At 43.8% G+C, this 19249-nt stretch overlaps 1 protein-coding gene across 1 annotated transcript in view; it reads right to left on the minus strand.

Annotated features, from left to right (window-relative positions):
* The window catches only part of LOC128684123 (uncharacterized), a 46926-nt gene that overhangs the window by 21535 nt on the left and 6142 nt on the right, over window positions 1–19249 (minus strand). The window contains exons 2-4 of the mRNA XM_070093555.1: window positions 10828–10978; window positions 6524–6726; window positions 1170–1364 (exon numbers count right to left, since the gene is read on the minus strand). Coding sequence (XP_069949656.1) covers window positions 1170–1364; window positions 6524–6726; window positions 10828–10975 — 546 coding nt within the window. The 5' untranslated portion in view covers window positions 10976–10978. The remainder of the gene's footprint in view (window positions 1–1169; window positions 1365–6523; window positions 6727–10827; window positions 10979–19249) is intronic.

A 19249-nucleotide genomic window follows, 5' to 3' on the forward strand; every position in this document is an offset into this window, starting at 1 on the left:
CCTGGGGGACAAGATTAAGGACCCCAATGGAAATAAGTTAGACAGTCCTCGATGACGCACTGACTTTCTTAGGTTATCCTGGGAGGCTAACCCTCCGGGGTTAAAAATCCGAACGAAATCTTATCTTATCATAATAGAGAACAGCTGCTGGCCTGAGTCTGGCGATAGTTATGAATGTATTAATAATAAGAAGAAGGAACTGTAATAATTTTATTTTGTGGAAGCTGACGAAAAAATATTATTGCATTTTTCATGTTAGGTTACTTTAGGTTAGTTTACGCTCGGAAACCTAACCTAACCCATCCCAACCAACTTGAACCTAACCCAACCCAACCAACCTGAACCTAACCCAACCCAACAAAACCCAAAGCAACCACCAAACTTTACCAAAACGTACCTAATCTTATTACCTAATAAATTAATACCTTATTTAACAGGGATATTCAAATCTGAAAATCCAACGTGATAGTACCAAGTTAAGTTTAATATCTTTATTATGCACCCCATACCCATCCTGTGGGCGGTAGTCAAAAGATTACAGAGGTACATAATGTGTCCAGGGACTGCCAAGGAACGAACGATTGCATGGTGGCCACTGTTTTGTTTTTGAAGCGAGTGTATTACTGGAACGCCAAGGATTGAATACTAGCCAGTGATTGGCCAGGTACTGGGCAGGCGTGCATTTTACCACATATACTCTTCCTCTCACAAAGGTATTTATGTGATTAATATCTCCTAAAATGTAAATTTCCACAAATTATATATGTGCCTGGGCTTGTATACATTACCTGTATGTTGAAAAAAATAACTAAATGACCGAGTTTACCCGAGAAGCTGTTCTCCATAATAACCAGTTGCACTGTGTATTGTATAACAATAAACGCTATTGCACCATATTATAATATACACTATGTGCACTACATGACATTATATTCTACATTAGTTGCACAAGATAAATGGCATCGCATAATAAAAGTAACATAAATAATGAAAAGTGAGAATACTGCCACTAGTATAAGTCACAAACCCACAAACTGTAAATAGAAACTGGACGATGTTTGGGTTAATGCTGGTCCAAGTCACGAGTGACTTGATAATGATTCAGGATTGACGAAAAGTCGTCCATCCTTCATTTCCTAGGTGTGAACATGCGGTAAGAATGGACCAACCTTCCTGTGGCCGCCCTCGGGAGTGGCGCAGGCGTTGATGGAGTAGGAGGACCTGCCTTTAGCTCGCAGCTTCTGGTAGTCGAAGGGATTGGGTTCCACCAGTAACCCTTGGAACCCCAGCTGCTGCTCCACGAAGAGTGTCAGGGACATAAACTCCCCGTCCTGGGCTCCGATCTCCACGAAGGTTCCTGGTGTCTGTGAGAACACCAACTAAATGAAGGCCTTCTCTGAATGATTCTGGTGTTATGTAAAAAAGAATAAACTGATTACCTATTTTTTTTCCATGAAAGTTTCTGGTGCCTGTAAGAACACCATCTGTTTCGCTTAAATGTATTATGAGCTGTGTAAGACGTTCAGATGATTCTCACGTTCTTATTGTTTGGGGGGAAAGATGTGATTGCTTTAAGAAATTGTAGCTACCCTCCCCTTCCTCGGATCAAACCTGATCACTTTAAATTCTTGAGTCACTGCTAAAGTTTTGCTGATTTAGCGACTACCATTATAATATTTTAAAGCGTAATGGGCAAGTTTTTTTTATGAGAATAGAATTAAAAAATTCTGACGCTGTTATGTTGGAAAAACTATTTATTCGAGGAGCATCGTATTGCAGTTAGTAGGAAGATAAAGTTGCGATGGATGTACTGTTCTTGAAAATACTTTGGTTCGCTATTTATTGACTAATAACTCATCTGGGTTTCTTCGTCAGATAACTATTTAATCCATTGCCCCATTTTAAGAAAAAATCAGTCGACATAAGAGAAGAAGAAGAAGAAGCGTGAATATAAAGAGCTCAATAGTTTTCAAGTTTATGTTAACTTCAACGTAACCCAAGTGAAAAGTAGGTCGCCATTAGTACACTAAAAGAAAACACAATAAGTGTCTGGGGCCCAAGATTGTTCAACAGCCTCCCACCAGCCATAAGGGGAATTACCAATAGACTCCTGTTTGTCTTTAAAAGGGAGCTGGACAGATACATAAAGTCAGTGCCGGATCAGCCGGGCTGTGGTTCGTACGTTGGACTACATGTGGCCAGCAGTAACAACCTCGTTGATCAGGTCCTGATCCACCAGGAGGCCTGGTCATGGACCGGGCCGCGGGGGCGTTGATCCCCAGAATACCCTCTAGGTAGACTGAATCAGATGGGAGTGAGTTATATGTATTTTTGTTTGCTGATATAAAGTTAATGGTAATGATAAAAAAATAAAAGGAGAGATAGGATCCAGGATGACCAGAAGTAGTTCAGTGCTCCTAAAAAATAAAAGGAAAAAGAAACTAATGAAGAAGGGACAAATATAATGATTCTTTATTTGTACAATGTTTCGCCCAGTCCTGGGATTTATCAAGTACATATCATATGACACTGACTTACATAATCAGGGAGTGACGTAGCATGTTTACGTGTGAGGAAAACTAGTGGAGTGCAGATGAAGCACTGCAGGAGGCCTACTGATCTATGCTAGGTTTAATGCGGTAAACATTGTCGAAGCGAACACTGTAAACATTGTCGAAGCGAACACTGTAAACATTGTCGAAGCGAACACTGTAAGGTTTAATGCGGTAAACATTGTCGAAGCGAACACTGTAAACATTGTCGAAGCGAACACTGTAAACATTCCGCTGTTTTGTTTGTTATTGTTGGTTAGTTTAATAACCGACACTTCCAGGTGCCTTCTTAGTTTGTCTTGTTCCTGGTAATTTCGTAGTTCAGCTTTTACTTATGTCATAAGGTGGAAATGTAAGTTATGATTCTGTACACAAGTGTTGTTGATGTTGTCATTCTAAGAGCATATCTGCGTTTCTGTAGATGGCCTCACCGATACACATCTGTACACAACCGCTACACGTAATTCTGCACAGCCCTTCATCTTGGGGCTCAGTATATAGTATCGAGGTTTATATGAAATCTCACGTAGCTTTTGTAGTGATTACCACCATGTCAATACTGAATTTCTGAAAGATGGGATATATAATGTCTGCGATGGTGCCAGTGGGTATTAGGTACTTCCGTGTGTTGTTTTATCTGTTCCTGGCGTTGTCGTTTATATCCTCTGCCCTGCACTTACTGATTAGAATCACATGTAGGGTAAACTTGAGGCTTGTGAAGGCATTCTTGATGTACGCAGCTATGTTCCTCTTCCAGGATTTCTTTATTGCACATTCTCAATATGTCCAGGAAGAATCCGATCAATACTCCTGTCCTGATTTTTAAACTATGATAATAAAAGAAATAGATAAGGTTGCCTTTGTTAGTAGGCGGACGGTATATTGGTCGTTTCAAGAGTCCATCTTGATTAATGAGTGATGCTGGGGCATGGAAAGGTATCATTTGCCTCCTCTTCCTGGGTCACTGGTACGGATGGTTAAACTTGGTCAAGATGCTCTTGGAGATGATACAAATTGAACCGCCTGGGCACGAAAACTAGAATGTCGTCTATGTACCTGAGTCAGGTTATGTCTCGTGGTACGATGTCTCAAAACTTGAGCTTTTCCAGATGTTCCAGGAAGAGGTTTGCCAGAACAGCACTTAGGAGTGATCCCATTGATAATTCATGCTTCTGCTTGTATTGACTGTTCTCGTAGGAAAAAAAAATAATAAATTGATAAAATCAGGGTTGGGCCTTGAAAAGTTCAAGATAAAGTCGTGTTTCCACGAGGACATGAATTGATCGATGGCCAACCTTGTAAATACAAAAGTCACATCCAAGCTGGCCATCTTGGAGGTGAGAGCCAGCTTGAAGGTGACTTCTCTGTTTACATTGACACCTAGTGACCAGGTCATTTAATGATTACAGAACCACAAAATATCCACTTTGAACTTCCCACTATACATCCCTAATTTTATTGATTTAATCGAAGCATGCTTCAGCTCTAATGTGTTTTCCTACGAGAACAGTCACTACAAGCACGTCTGGATTTGCAATGGAATCCCCCCCCCCTCTCTGTAAATCTCTACCTTGAGTATCTGGAGGAGGATATATTTTGTAGCATCGTACCAGGAGACATAACATGGTTGAGGTACGCAGATGACAGTTTAGCTGTATTGTGTCTAGACAGTTCAAAATTACTTCCTCTCGACGAACGTCTTCACAGAACGGAACCCCAGACAAGGAGGAAAATATCCTTCCAATCCTCAATATCAGACTCATTAATCAAGATGGACTCTTGAGATGAGCAATATACCGTCAACCTAACAACAAGGAAAACATCATCCATTGCATTTATTACAATAATTTAAAAACCAGACAAGAGTATTGATCTCACTCTTGTGGTCATTGAGAATTACTGAAAGCTAAACTTAAGCACATCATGAAAGCCTTCACAAACTTCATGTTTTTTTCAATACGTAATTCAATTCTGTAAGCACAAAGTAATATACGCAACATCGCCAGTAGCCGGGAACACAACACATAGATACTACTCACAGGTGCCATTGCAGATTGTATCCCCTATCCTTCAGTAATCCAGCATCGATATTATGGTAGTATACCTGGAGGGGGTTTCGGGGCTCAAAGTCCCCGCGGACCGGTCTGAGACCAGGCCTCGTGGTGGATCAGGGTCTGATCAACCAGGCTATTACTGTTGGCCGCACGCAAACTGACGTACGAACCACAGCCCGGTTGGGCAGGTACTGACTTCAGATGCCTGTCCAGTGCCTTCTTGAAGACAGCCGAGGGTCTATTGGTAATCCCCCTTATGTATGCTGGAAGGCAATTGAACAGTCTTGGGCCCCGGGCACTTACTGTGTTTTCTCTCAGTGTACTCGTGACACCCCTGCTTTTCATTCTGGGAATGTTGTATCTCCTGCCGAGTCTTTTGCTTTCATAGGGAATGATTTTCGTGTACAAGTTTGGTACTAATCCCTCTAGGATTTTCCAAGTGTATATTATCATGTATCTCTCTCGTCTGCGCTCCAGGAAATGCAGATCAAGGGCCTTCAACCGTTCCCCGCAATTTAGGTGCCTTAGCGTACTTATGTGTGCCGTGAAAGTTCTCTGTGCATTCTCCAGGTAAGCAATTTCTCTTGCCTTGAAGGGGACAGTTAGCGTACAGCAGTATTCCAGCCTAGAGAGAACAAGCGATTTGAAGAGAATCATCATGTGCTTGGCATCCCTAGTTTTGAAGGTTCTCATTATCCATCCTATCATTTTCCTAGCAGATGCGGTAGATACATTGTTGTGGTCTTGGAAGGCGAGATCCTCTGACATTATCACTTCCAGGTCCCCCACGTTACTTTTTCGCTCTATTGTATAGCTAGAATTTGTTGTATACCCTGATGCAATTTTAATTTCGTCAAGTTTTCCATATTTGAGTAGTTGAAATTTCTCTTCATTGAATTTCATATTATTTTAAGTGGCCCATTTGAAGATTTCGTTTATGTCCGCTTGGAGTCTTGCAGTGTCCTCGATGGAGGTCATTGTCATGGCAATCCGAGTGTCATCCGCAAAGGAAGACACGGAGCTATGAATTACATCTCTGTCTATGTCAGGTATGAGGATGAGAAATAGAATGGGAGCGAGTACTGTGCCTTGTGGAACACAGCTTTTCATCGTAGCTGCCTCAGACTTTACTCTGTTTACTATTACTCTTTGTGTTCTGTTTGTCAGGAAGTTTACCTGGAGTTTTCCTGTTATTCCTTTATCACGCATTTTGTGCGCTATTACACCATGGTCACACTTGTCGAAAGCTTTTGCAAAGTCTGTGTATACTACATCTATATTTTGTTTATCCTTTACAACATCCAAGAACTTGTCATAGTGATCCAGTAGCTGTGACAGGCAGGAGCGACCTGCTCTAAACCCGTGTTTAGTCAATACAAAAAAAAATGAAATTTGACACAGACCAGGACGCCATACAACAGACCCAAAGATGCAGGGCTGTACAGAATTACGTGTGGTAGTTGTGACAGGTGTATATCAACAAAGCACCTAGGAATGTATTAGTCCGTCTACAGGAACTGGTACATTCCCTTAGAACAAACATCAGTAATGCTTGCGTACAGCGTCACAACTCACATTCTCACCTCCTGGCATGAGGACAACTTTACCAGTAAGATGAAAAACAGAAAGGAAGATGCCCTGAAGCATCAGTTAATAAACTAATTAACTCTATCAAACAACAAAATGGGATGTTTACTTTGCTTCCTTAGCATATATTGTATTAAATCGAGCGTGGGCCAGTGGGTCTCCAGCAGTGCTTCATCTACACTATTAGCTGTACTTATACCTAAGCATGTGACGTCACTTCCTATGCACTACGACAGCTATTGTTTCTCATATCTGCTACATAACTGATTAAGCCCAGCTGTGGCCATTTAACCTTCGTCTCCAAAAATAAACTGAGACTGACTCCTTTACCTTGTATGTTTTAAAATAGTCATTGATGAATTTGTAGGCGTCTTTCCAATTGTTCATAGAGCCCCACGGGGGATTATCGAGGGAAAAGTCAGCCTTGTAGGACCCCCGGGGCGCTGGTTCATCCACCCAGTAGTCTCTAATGTGGAATATAGCGTCCCGGTCCAGCGACGTGACCGGCCCCTTCAACAACGTCGTCAGACATTCTGTAGGAACACTTACTGAAACATTCGTTTGTAAGGAAAAGTCACACACACACACACACACACACACACACACACACACACACACACACACACACACACACACACACACACACACACACACACACACACACACACACACACACACACACACACACACACACACACACACACACACACACGCACACACGCACACACGCACACGCACACACACACACACACACACACACAAAACTGGATCTTGTGTTCACCCTGAGCAGTTCAGACATTGAAGACATCACTTACGAGAGGCCCCTTGGAGCTAGCGATCACGTGGTTCTGAGTTTTGATTATATAGTAGAGTTACAAGTGGAGAAGGTAACAGGAACTGAAGGGGACAGGCCAAACTATAAAAGGGGGGACTACGCAGGTATGAGAAACTTCCTGCAGGAGGTTCAGTGGGACAGAGAAATGGTAGGAAAATCAGTAAACGAGATGATGGAATATGTGGCAACAAAGTGCAAGGAGGCAGAGGAAAGTTTTGTTCCCAAGGGAAACAGAAATAATAGGAAGACCAAAACGAGTCCTTGGTTTACCCGAAGGTGTAGGGAGGCAAAAACTAAGTGCAACAGAGAATGGAAAAGGTACAGGAGGCATAGGACCCAGGAAAACAAGGAGATTAGTAGAAGAGCCAGAAACGAGTATGCACAGATAAGGAGGGAGGCCCAGCGACAGTATGAAAACGACATAGCATCGAAAGTCAAATCTGACCCGAAACTGCTGTATAGCCACATTAGGAGGAAGACAACAGTCAAGGACCAGGTGATAAGGCTGAGGAAAGAAGGTGGAGAACTCACAAGAAACGATCAAGAGGTATGTGAGGAGCTCAACACGATATTTAAGGAAGTATTTACAGTAGAGACAGGAAGGACTCTGGGGGGACAGACCAGATGGGGACACCAGCAAGGAATACACCAACAAGTGTTGGACGACATACATACAGATGAGGAGGAGGTGAAGAAACTGCTAAGGGACATCGATACCTCAAAGGCAATGGGACCGGACAACATCTCCCCGTGGGTCCTTAGAGAGGGAGCAGATATGTTGTGCATGCCACTTACCACAATCTTCAACACGTCCCTGGAAACTGGGCAACTACCTGAGGTATGGAAGACGGCAAATGTAGTTCCCATTTTTAAAAAAGGAGACAGAAAAGAGGCACTAAACTATAGACCTGTGTCATTGACGTGTATAGTATGCAAAATTATGGAGAAGATTATCAGGAGGAGAGTGGTGGAGCACCTGGAACTGAACAAGAGTACAAATGCCAACCAGCACGGATTCACGGAAGGCAAATCCTGTGTCACAAACCTTCTGGAGTTTTATGATAAAATAACAGAAGTAAGACACGAGAGAGAGGGGTGGGTTGATTGCATCTTCTTGGACTGCAAGAAGGCCTTTGACACAGTTCCTCACAAGAGATTAGTGCAGAAGCTAGAGCATCAGGCGCATATAACAGGAAGGGCACTGCAATGGATCAGAGAATACCTGACAGGGAGGCAACAACGAGTCATGGTACGTAATGATGTATCACAGTGGGCACCTGTGACGAGCGGGGTCCCACAGGGGTCGGTCCTAGGACCAGTGCTATTTTTGGTATATGTGAACGACATGATGGAAGGGTTAGACTCAGAAGTGTCCCTGTTTGCAGATGATGTGAAGTTAATGAGGAGAATTAAATCTGATGAGGACCAGGCAGGACTTCAAAGAGACCTGGACAGACTGGACACCTGGTCCAGCAAATGGCTTCTCGAATTTAATCCTGCCAAATGCAAAGTCATGAAGATAGGGGAAGGGCACAGAAGACCACAGACAGAGTATAGGCTAGGTGGCCAAAGACTGCAAACCTCACTCAAGGAGAAAGATCTTGGGGTGAGTATAACACCGAGCATGTCTCCAGAAGCACACATCAATCAGATAACTGCTGCAGCATATGGGCGCCTGGCAAACCTGAGAACAGCATTCCGATACCTTAGTAAGGAATCGTTCAAGACACTGTACACCGTGTATGTCAGGCCCATACTGGAGTATGCAGCACCTGTTTGGAACCCGCACTTGATAAAGCACGTCAAGAAACTAGAGAAAGTACAAAGGTTTGCCACAAGGTTAGTTCCAGAGCTAAGGGGAATGTCCTATGAAGAAAGATTAAGGGAAATCGGCCTGACGACACTGGAGGACAGGAGGGTCAGGGGAGACATGATAACGACATATAAAATACTGCGTGGAATAGACAAGGTGGACAAAGACAGGATGTTCCAGGGAGGGGACACAGAAACAAGAGGCCACAATTGGAAGTTGAAGACACAAATGAGTCAGAGAGATATTAGGAAGTATTTCTTCAGTCATAGAGGTGTAAGGCAGTGGAATAGCCTAGAAAATGACGTAGTGGAGGCAGGAACCATACACAGTTTTAAGACGAGGTTTGATAAAGCTCATGGAGCGGGGAGAGAGAGGGCCCAGTAGCAACCGGTGAAGAGGCGGGGCCAGGAGCTAAGACTCGACCCCTGCAACCACAAATAGGTGAGTACAAATAGGTGAGTACACACACACACACACACACGTAAAGAAACTAGAGAAAGTGCAAAGGTTTGCAACAAGACTAGTTCTAGAGCTGAGGGGTATGTCCTACGAGGAGAGGTTAAGGGAAATCGACCTGACGACACTGGAGGACAGGAGAGATAGGGGGGACATGATAACGACATACAAAATACTGAGAGGAATTGACAAGGTGGATAAAGACAGGATGTTCCAAGATGGGACACAGCAACAAGGGGACACGGTTGGAAGTTGAAGACACAGATGAATCACAGGGATGTTAGGAAGTATTTCTTCAGCCACAGAGTTGTCAGGAAGTGGAATAGTTTGGGAAGCGATATAGTGGAGGCAGGATCCATACATAGCTTCAAGCAGATGTATAATAAAGCTCACGGTTCAGGAAGAGTGACCTAGTAGCAACCAGTGAAGAGGCGGGGCCAGGAGCTAGGACTCGACCCCTTGCAACCTCAACTAGGTGAGTACAACTAGGTGAGTACATTTAAGAACAGCATTCCGACACCCCAGAAAGGAACTGTTCAGGACTTTGCACACAGTTTACGTCAGGCCCATACCCGAGTATGCAACACCAGTTTGGAACCAACACCTGGACAAGCACGTCAAGAAATTAGAAAAGGTGCAAAGGTTTGCAACAAAACTAGTCCCAGAGCTAAGGAGCATGTCCTATGAGGAGAGGTTAAGGGAAATTGACCTGACGACACTGGAGGACAAGAGAGAAAGGGGAACATGATAAAGATATAAAATACTGAATGGAAGTGGAATAGTCTGGAGTGATGTAGTGGGGGCAGGATCCATACATAGCTTTAAGAAGAGATATGATGAAGCTCATGGAGCAGGGAGAGAGTGGACCTAGTGGCAACCAGTGAAGGGACGGAGCCAGGAGCTATGACTTGACCCCTGCAACTACAATTAGGTGAGTACAGTTAGGCGAGTACACTCACGCAACAAGACTAGTCCCGGACCTAAGGGGGAATATTCGTCCTATGAGGAGAGGTTAAGGGAAATCTACCTGACGACACTAAAAGTCAGGAGAGATAGGGTGGATATGATAACGACATATAAAATACTGAGAGGAATCGATAAGGTGGATAGAGACAGGATGTTCCAGAGGCGGAAAACAGTAACAAGGGGTCACAGTTGGAAGTTAAAGACTCAGATGAGTCACAGGGATGTTAGGAAGTATCTCTTCAGTCATGGAGTAGTCAGGAAATGGAATAGTCTGGAAAGTGATGTATTTGAGGTAGGATTCAAACAGAGGTTTAGAAGACGTATGATAAAGCTCATGGAGCAGGGTCGGAGTGACGTAGTGGCGACCAGTAAAGTGGCGGGACCAGGACCTATGAATCGACCACTGTAACCACAATTAGGTGAGTACAAATAGGTGAGTACACACATACACACAAACACACACACATGCATACATATACACAACAGGCCAAGTGTCTAATCGACAAGTGCCTGTGACATAATGGTAACTAACACTAGTAACTACTATCTCTCTGTATGACTGACCTTGACGACAGTAGTATTGTAGTCCAGTACCTGCGTGGAGAGCCAGGTTGAGGATGGTGCAGGTGGTGAGCGCTCCCACCACCAGGAACCTCACATACTTCCTCATAATCCACGACACTGTCTGCTCCACCTGCCTCACTGACCTCATCACCTGTGATGTACCAAGGTCAAGGTCATGAATACCTTTGTGTGACCTTTGTACGATGGAAATAAATGGTATAAAATACCGACACAATGGAAATATAAACACAAATGCAGTATAATGTGATCCTTTATTGACAACGTTTCACCCACACAGTGGGCTTTTTCAAGCCACACACGGATCTACCTGGGGTTGGAAGGTACGAGAGTATTTATAGTCATGTTCAGAATGTTGAGGTCAGGTGGAGAATGCTGCATCTGATGATCTACCGGGTAGGGTTATAGAGTCTTGGGTAGCTTGGCAGGGGTATTGGACAAGTTGTGAGTAGACCTTCTGCAGTGTTCTATGTTCTTATGTGGGATAGCGATGAAGAAGTTTCTTGGCGAGTGGTTCAGCTATGTTATAGAAGCCATTGTTCTGGTTGAAATTGTTGGTTGTAGAGATGACCGATGATTCCAGGATTCTTCTGTATTGAGTGTTGTCTTCAGTGGCTATAAGTCTTGAGTTTCTGTAGTTAATTAAATGGTTGTGTGAATTGCGATGTTGTACACAGGCATTCCTTGTATCGTCAGTCCTGCTTGCATATTGGTGTTCTGAAATACGTGTTTGGAGGTCTCTTGATGTTTCGCCCACATATAATTTGTTGCAGTCATTACAAGGGATTATGTATACCCCTGCAGAGGATGGAGGCTTGTCCCGTCTACTACTGGTGATGTCCTTGATGGTCGTGGTTGTGGAGGTAGATACTTGGAATGATGTTTTGGCAAAGATGTTGGAAACATGTTTGGCAATGGAGTTGGTTGGGAGGACTATGTATCTCTTCTCGGCAATGTCTTCTCTGGGTGTGTTGAAGATGTTTAATGCCCGCCGTCTGCAGTCTCTGATGAAGTGACGAGGATAGTGGAGTTTAGAAAATACTTGTTCAATTATAGTGCATTCTTCCTCTAGGAACTCATTGCTGCAGATTCTGAGTGCACGTAGGAAGAAGCCTATAATTACACCACGTTTGGTTTTGGTGTCGTGGTGAGAGTAGAAGTGGAGAAGATCGTTTTGGTTGGTGGGTTTTCGTGATTGCATCCAAGAAATGGTCTTACCAAGATCTACTCCTCCTCAAATTGCCAACATCAAACCACCTTTCTCCGCTACAGCTCGGACCTACCTTGAAGAGTGTGCAGATGACTTAAACAATGCTACAAAGGAAGGTTTTCTCTATGCCAGAACACTGGGCACAGTACTCCGGGGCAATATGAACGACGCACCGCCGAAATCATTCGCAACAGAGTTACCACAGCGAATGTTCAACAGAAGATCAGACTTGCTAGGAAACTACAAACACTCTGCGATAATAGTAATTGGAAAAGTTTAGGAAGACCTGAAATTATTCAAAATCTTTCATCTCGTCCACTGTCAACCACAGAAACTGAAGCCCTCAGCTTAGGCCTCAAATTCGCAACAGGAATTACGAAACCAAAACAAGACCTCAATTTCATCGCCAAAAACTACAGACACAATGACTCCGACTTCCAAAAAGGCTATCTTCAAGGCATCATCTCAGCAGCCATCTCAACACGCAGCTCCCCAGTCATACCTCGACGTTACATCAATGCACTCAAAGGTTTAGCAGAAGACACGACAATCAGGGTCACCACCGCTGATAAAGGAGGTGGTGTTGTTATCATGAACACTGACGATTACAGGAACAAAATGCTCAATCTACTTAATGACCCAGATACCTACAAACCTCTCACAACTAACCAAGTGGACAACCTTACTAAAACTTTTCTTCAAAGGACTCGCCGAATTCTGAGGGGCTCAGAACAAGGGAAGAAACTTCTGCACACCATCCCAAGCAACCCCAGACCTGCCAGAATGTACGGCCTACCAAAGACTCACAAGCCTGGTATCCCACTGAGGCCCATATCCTCGGGAATAGGCAGTGCTCCCCACCAGCTCTCAGGAATTCTCACAAAACACCTCTCTAAACTCTTGGGCACTATCAGTCCAGCACATCTCAAACACTCGGGTGATCTTCTCAATCGCATTCGCAACATCAACATCAGGAACAAGAAACTTTCCAGCCTTGACGTGACTTCCCTATTCACCAAAGTACCTACTACACAAGCCATCGATCTCTTGCGCAGGAAAATTGACGATTCACTTGATCTTCCCATTCCAGCCAGCGATTTCATCGACCTTGTTGAACTATGTGTTGGCTTTACGTGTTTCTCTTTCGAAAATCACCTCTTTCAGCAGACTTTTGGACTACCCATGAGTTCGCCACTCAGTGCAGTCCTGGCGAACCTATACATGGAACATCTAGAAGCCGAACGTTTCTCCACCATTATTCCTTCGTCTGTCACCTGGCTCCGTTATGTTGACGACATTCTCCTCATAACTCCTAAACGCTTCAACGTTCAAGCTCTCCAAGACAAGCTCAACCAGGTCGAGCCTTCAATCCAGTTCACACTTGAAGAAGAAGTCGACAACACTCTTCCTTTCCTTGATGTTCTGCTCTGCAAAGCTGACCACGAACTTCGTTTTAAAGTCTATCGAAAACCCACCAACCAAAACGATCTTCTCCACTTCTACTCTCACCACGACACCAAAACCAAACGTGGTGTAATTATAGGCTTCTTCCTACGGGCACTCAGAATCTGCAGCAATGAGTTCCTAGAGGAAGAATGCACTATAATTGAACAAGTATTTTCTAAACTCCACTATCCTCGTCACTTCATCAGAGACTGCAGACGGCGGGCATTAAACATCTTCAACACACCCAGAGAAGACATTGCCGAGAAGAGATACATAGTCCTCCCAACCAACTCCATTGCCAAACATGTTTCCAACATCTTTGCCAAAACATCATTCCAAGTATTGTTTAATTGTATTCGAAACAGCGATCAGTGCTGATTCAAGGCACTTGCGTGTGCGGAAATTAGTTTCTTTTATCACTAATTGGGCGTCTCTGAATTTCATAAGATGATTGGTGGAATTTCGGTGTTGTACACAGGCGTTGTTTAAGTTGTCGTTCCTACATGCGTATATGTGTTCATTGAGGCGGGTGTCGATCTACGTAGGTGAAACAGCAAGAAACCTCGACACCCGCCTCAATGAACACATATACGCATGTAGGAACGACAACTTAAACAACGCCTGTGTACAACACCGAAATTCCACCAATCATCTTATGAAATTCAGAGACGCCCAATTAGTGATAAAAGAAACTAATTTCCGCACACGCAAGTGCCTTGAATCAGCACTGATCGCTGTTTCGAATACAATTAAACAAAACAACGGCAGCTTCACCATCTCCGAAGTCTTAGCAAGAATCCTCCTGAAAACAGTAAACCCTGCCATCACATAGTCTCTCCTGTTATACTACACAAAGCACAGAGAGTGAACACTGAAACAAGCTGCCTCATTCCAGTTTATATTTGTCCAACCTATTTTTATGTTACCCAAGTAATAGCTTTTATATCCTTTTACTCATGTACGAATTAATTGCTCTACCATATTGTATTACTTTTGTCACTACCACTACTACTACTACTACTACTACTACCACTAGTGAACATCGAAATGGTACCTCACTAGTATTCACCTCACTCTGAGCCTTTATATACCCTCTGTGTCCATGTATTGTTTTGTAATGGCTTGATAAAGCTCCTGGAGAGCGAAACGTTGCCACAATAAATGTCACATTAGTTGCACTTGTGTCCTTTTACTTTACAATTATAATTATTACTTTATTATTATTATTGTTTTTTATTAATTATTATTATTGATATGCTTAACAGCTAAATCAGTAGGGGTCACAGAGCGCCTGGAGCAATCAAATTTGATCCAAGGCAGAAGAGAGCGGCTCCAGTTCACTGGAGTTGCTGACACTGTTGTGAACAACAGTTTTAGTGCTGTTGTTAATACTCAGCAGTGTCTCACTACACTGTCACTAGTTATCACTGTGTCACTGTCACTGGTTATCACTGTGTCACTGTCACTGGTTATCACTGTGTCACTGTCACTAGTTATCACTGTGTCACTGTCACTAGTTATGACTGTGTCACTGTCACTAGTTATCACTGTGTCACTGTCACTAGTTATCACTGTGTCACTGTCATTAGTTATGACTGTGTCACCGTCACTAGTTATGACTGTGTCACTGTCACTAGTTATCACTGTGTCACTGTCACTGGTTATGACTGTGTCACTGTCACTAGTTATGACTGTGTCACTGTCACTAGTTATGACTGTGTCACTGTCACTAGTTATCACTGTGTCACTGTCATTAGTTATGACTGTGTCACCGTCACTAGTTATGACTGTGTCACCGTCACTAGTTATGACTGTGTCACTGTCATTAGTTATGACTGTGTCACCGTCACTAGTTATGACTGTGTCACTGTCACTAGTTATCACTGTGTCACTGTCATTAGTTATGACTGTGTCACTGTCACTAGTTATGACTGTGTCACTGTCACTAGTTATCACTGTGTCACTGTCACTAGTTATCACTGTGTCACTGTCACTGGTTATCACTGTGTCGCTGTCATTAGTTATGACTGTGTCACTGTCACTAGTTATGACTGTGTCACTGTCACTAGTTATCACTCTGTCACTGTCACTAGTTATCACTGTGTCACTGTCACTGGTTATCACTGTGTCACTGTCATTAGTTATGGCTGTGTCACTGTCACTAGTTATGACTGTGTCACTGTCACTAGTTATCACTGTGTCACTGTCACTAGTTATCACTGTCTCTACAAGTGTACCACAACTCTGTCACTAGTTATCACTGTGTCACTGCCACTAGAGTTATCACTGTCACTGTTTGTACCACAACACTGTCACTAGTTATCACTGTGTCACTGTCACTAGTTATCACTCTGCTAGTGTACCACAACACTGCCACTAGTTATCACTGTCTCTGCTAGTGTACCACAACACTGTCACTAGTTATCACTGTCTTTGCTACTGTACCACGTTAGGCCCATATTGGAGTATGCTACACCAGTTTGGAACCCATATCTAGCCAAGCACGTAAAGAAACAGCAATACTAGTCCCAGAGCTGAGGGGTATGTCCTACGAGGAGAGGTTAATGTCCTACGAGGAGAGGTTAAGGGAAATCGACCTGACGACACTGGAGGACAGGAGAGATAGGGACGGCATGATAACGACATATAGAATACTGAGAGGAATTGACAAGGTGGACAGAGACAGAATGTTCCAGAGTTGGGACACAGCAACAAGGGGACACAGTTGGAAGTTGAATACACAGATGAGTCACGGGGATGTTAGGAAGTATTTCTTCAGTCACAGAGTAGTCAGGAAGTGGAATAGTTTGGAAAGCGTTGTAGCGGAGGCAGGATCCATTCATAGCTTTAAGCAGAGGTATGACAAAGCCCATGGTTCAGGGAGAGTGACCCAGTAGCGGCCAGTGAAGAGGAGGACCAGGAGCTATGACTCGACCGATGCAGCCACAATTAGGTGAGTACTGTCACTAGTTATCACTGTCTGTGCTAATGTATCACAACACTGTCACTGCTAGTGTACCACGAATTGTCACTAGTTTTCTGTCATTACTATTGTACCACAACACTGTCACTAGTTATCACTGTGTCACTGTCACTAGATATCACTGTCTCTGCTAATGTACCAAAACACTGTCATTAGATATCACTGTTAATAGCAAAAAAAGGCACAATACCGTGACTGGAACGATACACAAATAACCCGCACATAGAAGAGAGGAGCTTACAACGACGTTTCGGTCCGACTCGGACCATTCACAAAGTCACTTTGTAAATGATCCAAGTCGGACCGAAACGTCGTCGTAAGCTCCTCTCTTCTATGTGCGGGTTATTTGTGTATAGATATCACTGTCTGTGCTAATGTACCACAACACTGTCACTAGATATCACTGTCACTGCTAGTGTACCAAAGCACTGTCACTAGTTATCACTGCACTAGTTATCACTGTCACTAGTTATCACTGCACTAGTTATCACTGTCACTAGTTATCACTGCACTAGTTATCACTGCACTAGTTATCACTGCACTAGTTATCACTGTCACTAGTTATCACAACACTGCCACTAGTTATCACTGCCACAGTTCTTATTAACACTTCACAATGTCATCACAATACCATGATTGGACAATACACAAATATCCCGCACATAGGAGACAAACTTATGACGATGTTTCGGTCCGACTTGGACCATTATCTAGTCAGACTGAAACGTCGTCAAAGGTTTCAGTCTCCTATGTGCGAGTTATTTGTGTTTCATTATTTTGTGTATCATTATTTTAACTTTAGTAATATATACAGGAGAAGAGGTTACTAGCCCCTTGCTCCCGGCATTTTAGTCGCCTCTTACAACACACATGGCTTACGGAGGAAGAATTCTGTTCCACTTTCCCATGGAGATAAGTGTAAATAAACAAAACTAGTAAAAAAAAATAGAAGATAACCCAGAAGGGTGTGTATATGCTTGTACATGTAAGTGTATTGCGACGTAGAGGAAGCATCAAGACATACCTGTGTATGTGTGTGTTTGTGTGTGTGTGTATGTGTGTGTTTGTGTGTGTGTGTGTGTGTGTGTGTGTGTGTGTGTACTCACCTAATTGTACTCACCTAATTGTGGTTGCAGGGGTCGAGACTCAGCTCCTGGCCCCGCCTCTTCACTTATCGCTACTGGATCCTCTCTCTCTCTCTGCTTCCTGAGCTTTGTCATACCTCTTCTTAAAACTATGTATGGTTCCTGCCTCCACTACTTCACTTGCTAGGCTATTCCACTTCCTGACAACTCTATGACTGAAGAAATACTTCCTAACGTCCCTCTGACTCGTCTGAGTCTTCAGCTTCCAGTTGTGACCCCTTGTCCCTGTGTCCCCTCTCTGGAACATCCTATCTCTGTCCACCTTGTCTATTCCCCGCAGTATCTTGTATGTCGTTATCATGTCTCCCCTGACCCTTCTGTCCTCCAGTGTCGTCAGTCCGATTTCCCTTAACCTTTCCTCGTACGACATTCCCTTGAGCTCTGGGACTAGCCTTGTTGCAAACCTTTGTACTTTCTCTAACTTCTTGACGTGCTTGACCAGGTGTGTGTTCCAGACTGGTGCTGCATACTCCAGTATGGGCCTAACATACACAGTGTACAGTGTCTTGAACGATTCCTTATTAAGGTATCGGAACGCTATTCTCAGGTTTGCCAGGCGCCCGTATGCTGCAGCGGTTATTTGGTTGATGTGTGCCTCCGGTGATGTGCTCGGTGTTATGGTCACCCCAAGGTCTTTCTCCCTGAGTGAGGTCTGTAGTCTTTGTCCACCTAGCCTATACTCTGTCTGCGGTCTTCTTTGCCCCTCCCCAATCTTCATGACTTTGCATTTGGCTGGATTGAATTCGAGAAGCCAGTTACTGGACCACATGTCCAGCCTCTCCAGGTCTCTTTGCAGTCCTGCCTCATCCTCGTCCGATTTAATTCTTCTCATCAACTTCACGTCATCTGCAAACAGGGACACTTCAGAGTCTATTCCTTCCATCATGTCGTTCACATATATCAAAAATAGCACTGGTCCTAGAACTGACCCCTGTGGGACCCCGCTCGTAACAGGCGCCCACTGTGATACCTCTTCACGTACCATGACTCGTTGCTGCCTCCCTGTCAGGTATTCCCTTATCCATTGCAGTGCCCTTCCTTTTACGTGTGCCTGATCCTCCAGCTTCTGCACTAATCTCTTGTGGGGAACTGTGTCAAAGGCCTTCCTGCAATCTAGGAAAACGCAATCTACCCAACCCTCTCTCTCGTGTCTTACTTCTGTTACCTTGTCATAAAACTCCAGGAGGTTTGTGATACAAGATTTGCCTTCCATGAACCCATGCTGGTTTTCATTTATAATCTTGTTCCTTTCCAGGTGTTCGACCACTCTCCTCCTGATAATCTTCTCCATGACTTTGCACACAATACATGTCAGAGACACAGGTCTGTAGTTTAGTGCCTCGTTTCTGTTTCCTTTCTTAAATATGGGGACTACATTAGCTGTCTTCCATTTCTCAGGTAGTTGCCCAGTTTCAAGGGATGTGTTGAAGATTGTGGTTAGAGGCACACACAGCATCTCTGCTCCTTCTCTAAGGACCCATGGGGAGATGTTGTCCGGTCCCATCGCCTTTGAGGTGTCAAGGTCACTTAAAGAGCTTCTTCACCTCCTCCTCAGTTGTTCGTATGTCATCCAACACTTGTTGGTATATTCCCTCTTGATGTTCCCTTCTGTGCTGTCTT

Source organism: Cherax quadricarinatus, chromosome 3 (assembly GCF_038502225.1).
Source record: "Cherax quadricarinatus isolate ZL_2023a chromosome 3, ASM3850222v1, whole genome shotgun sequence".
NCBI lineage: Eukaryota > Metazoa > Arthropoda > Malacostraca > Decapoda > Parastacidae > Cherax > Cherax quadricarinatus.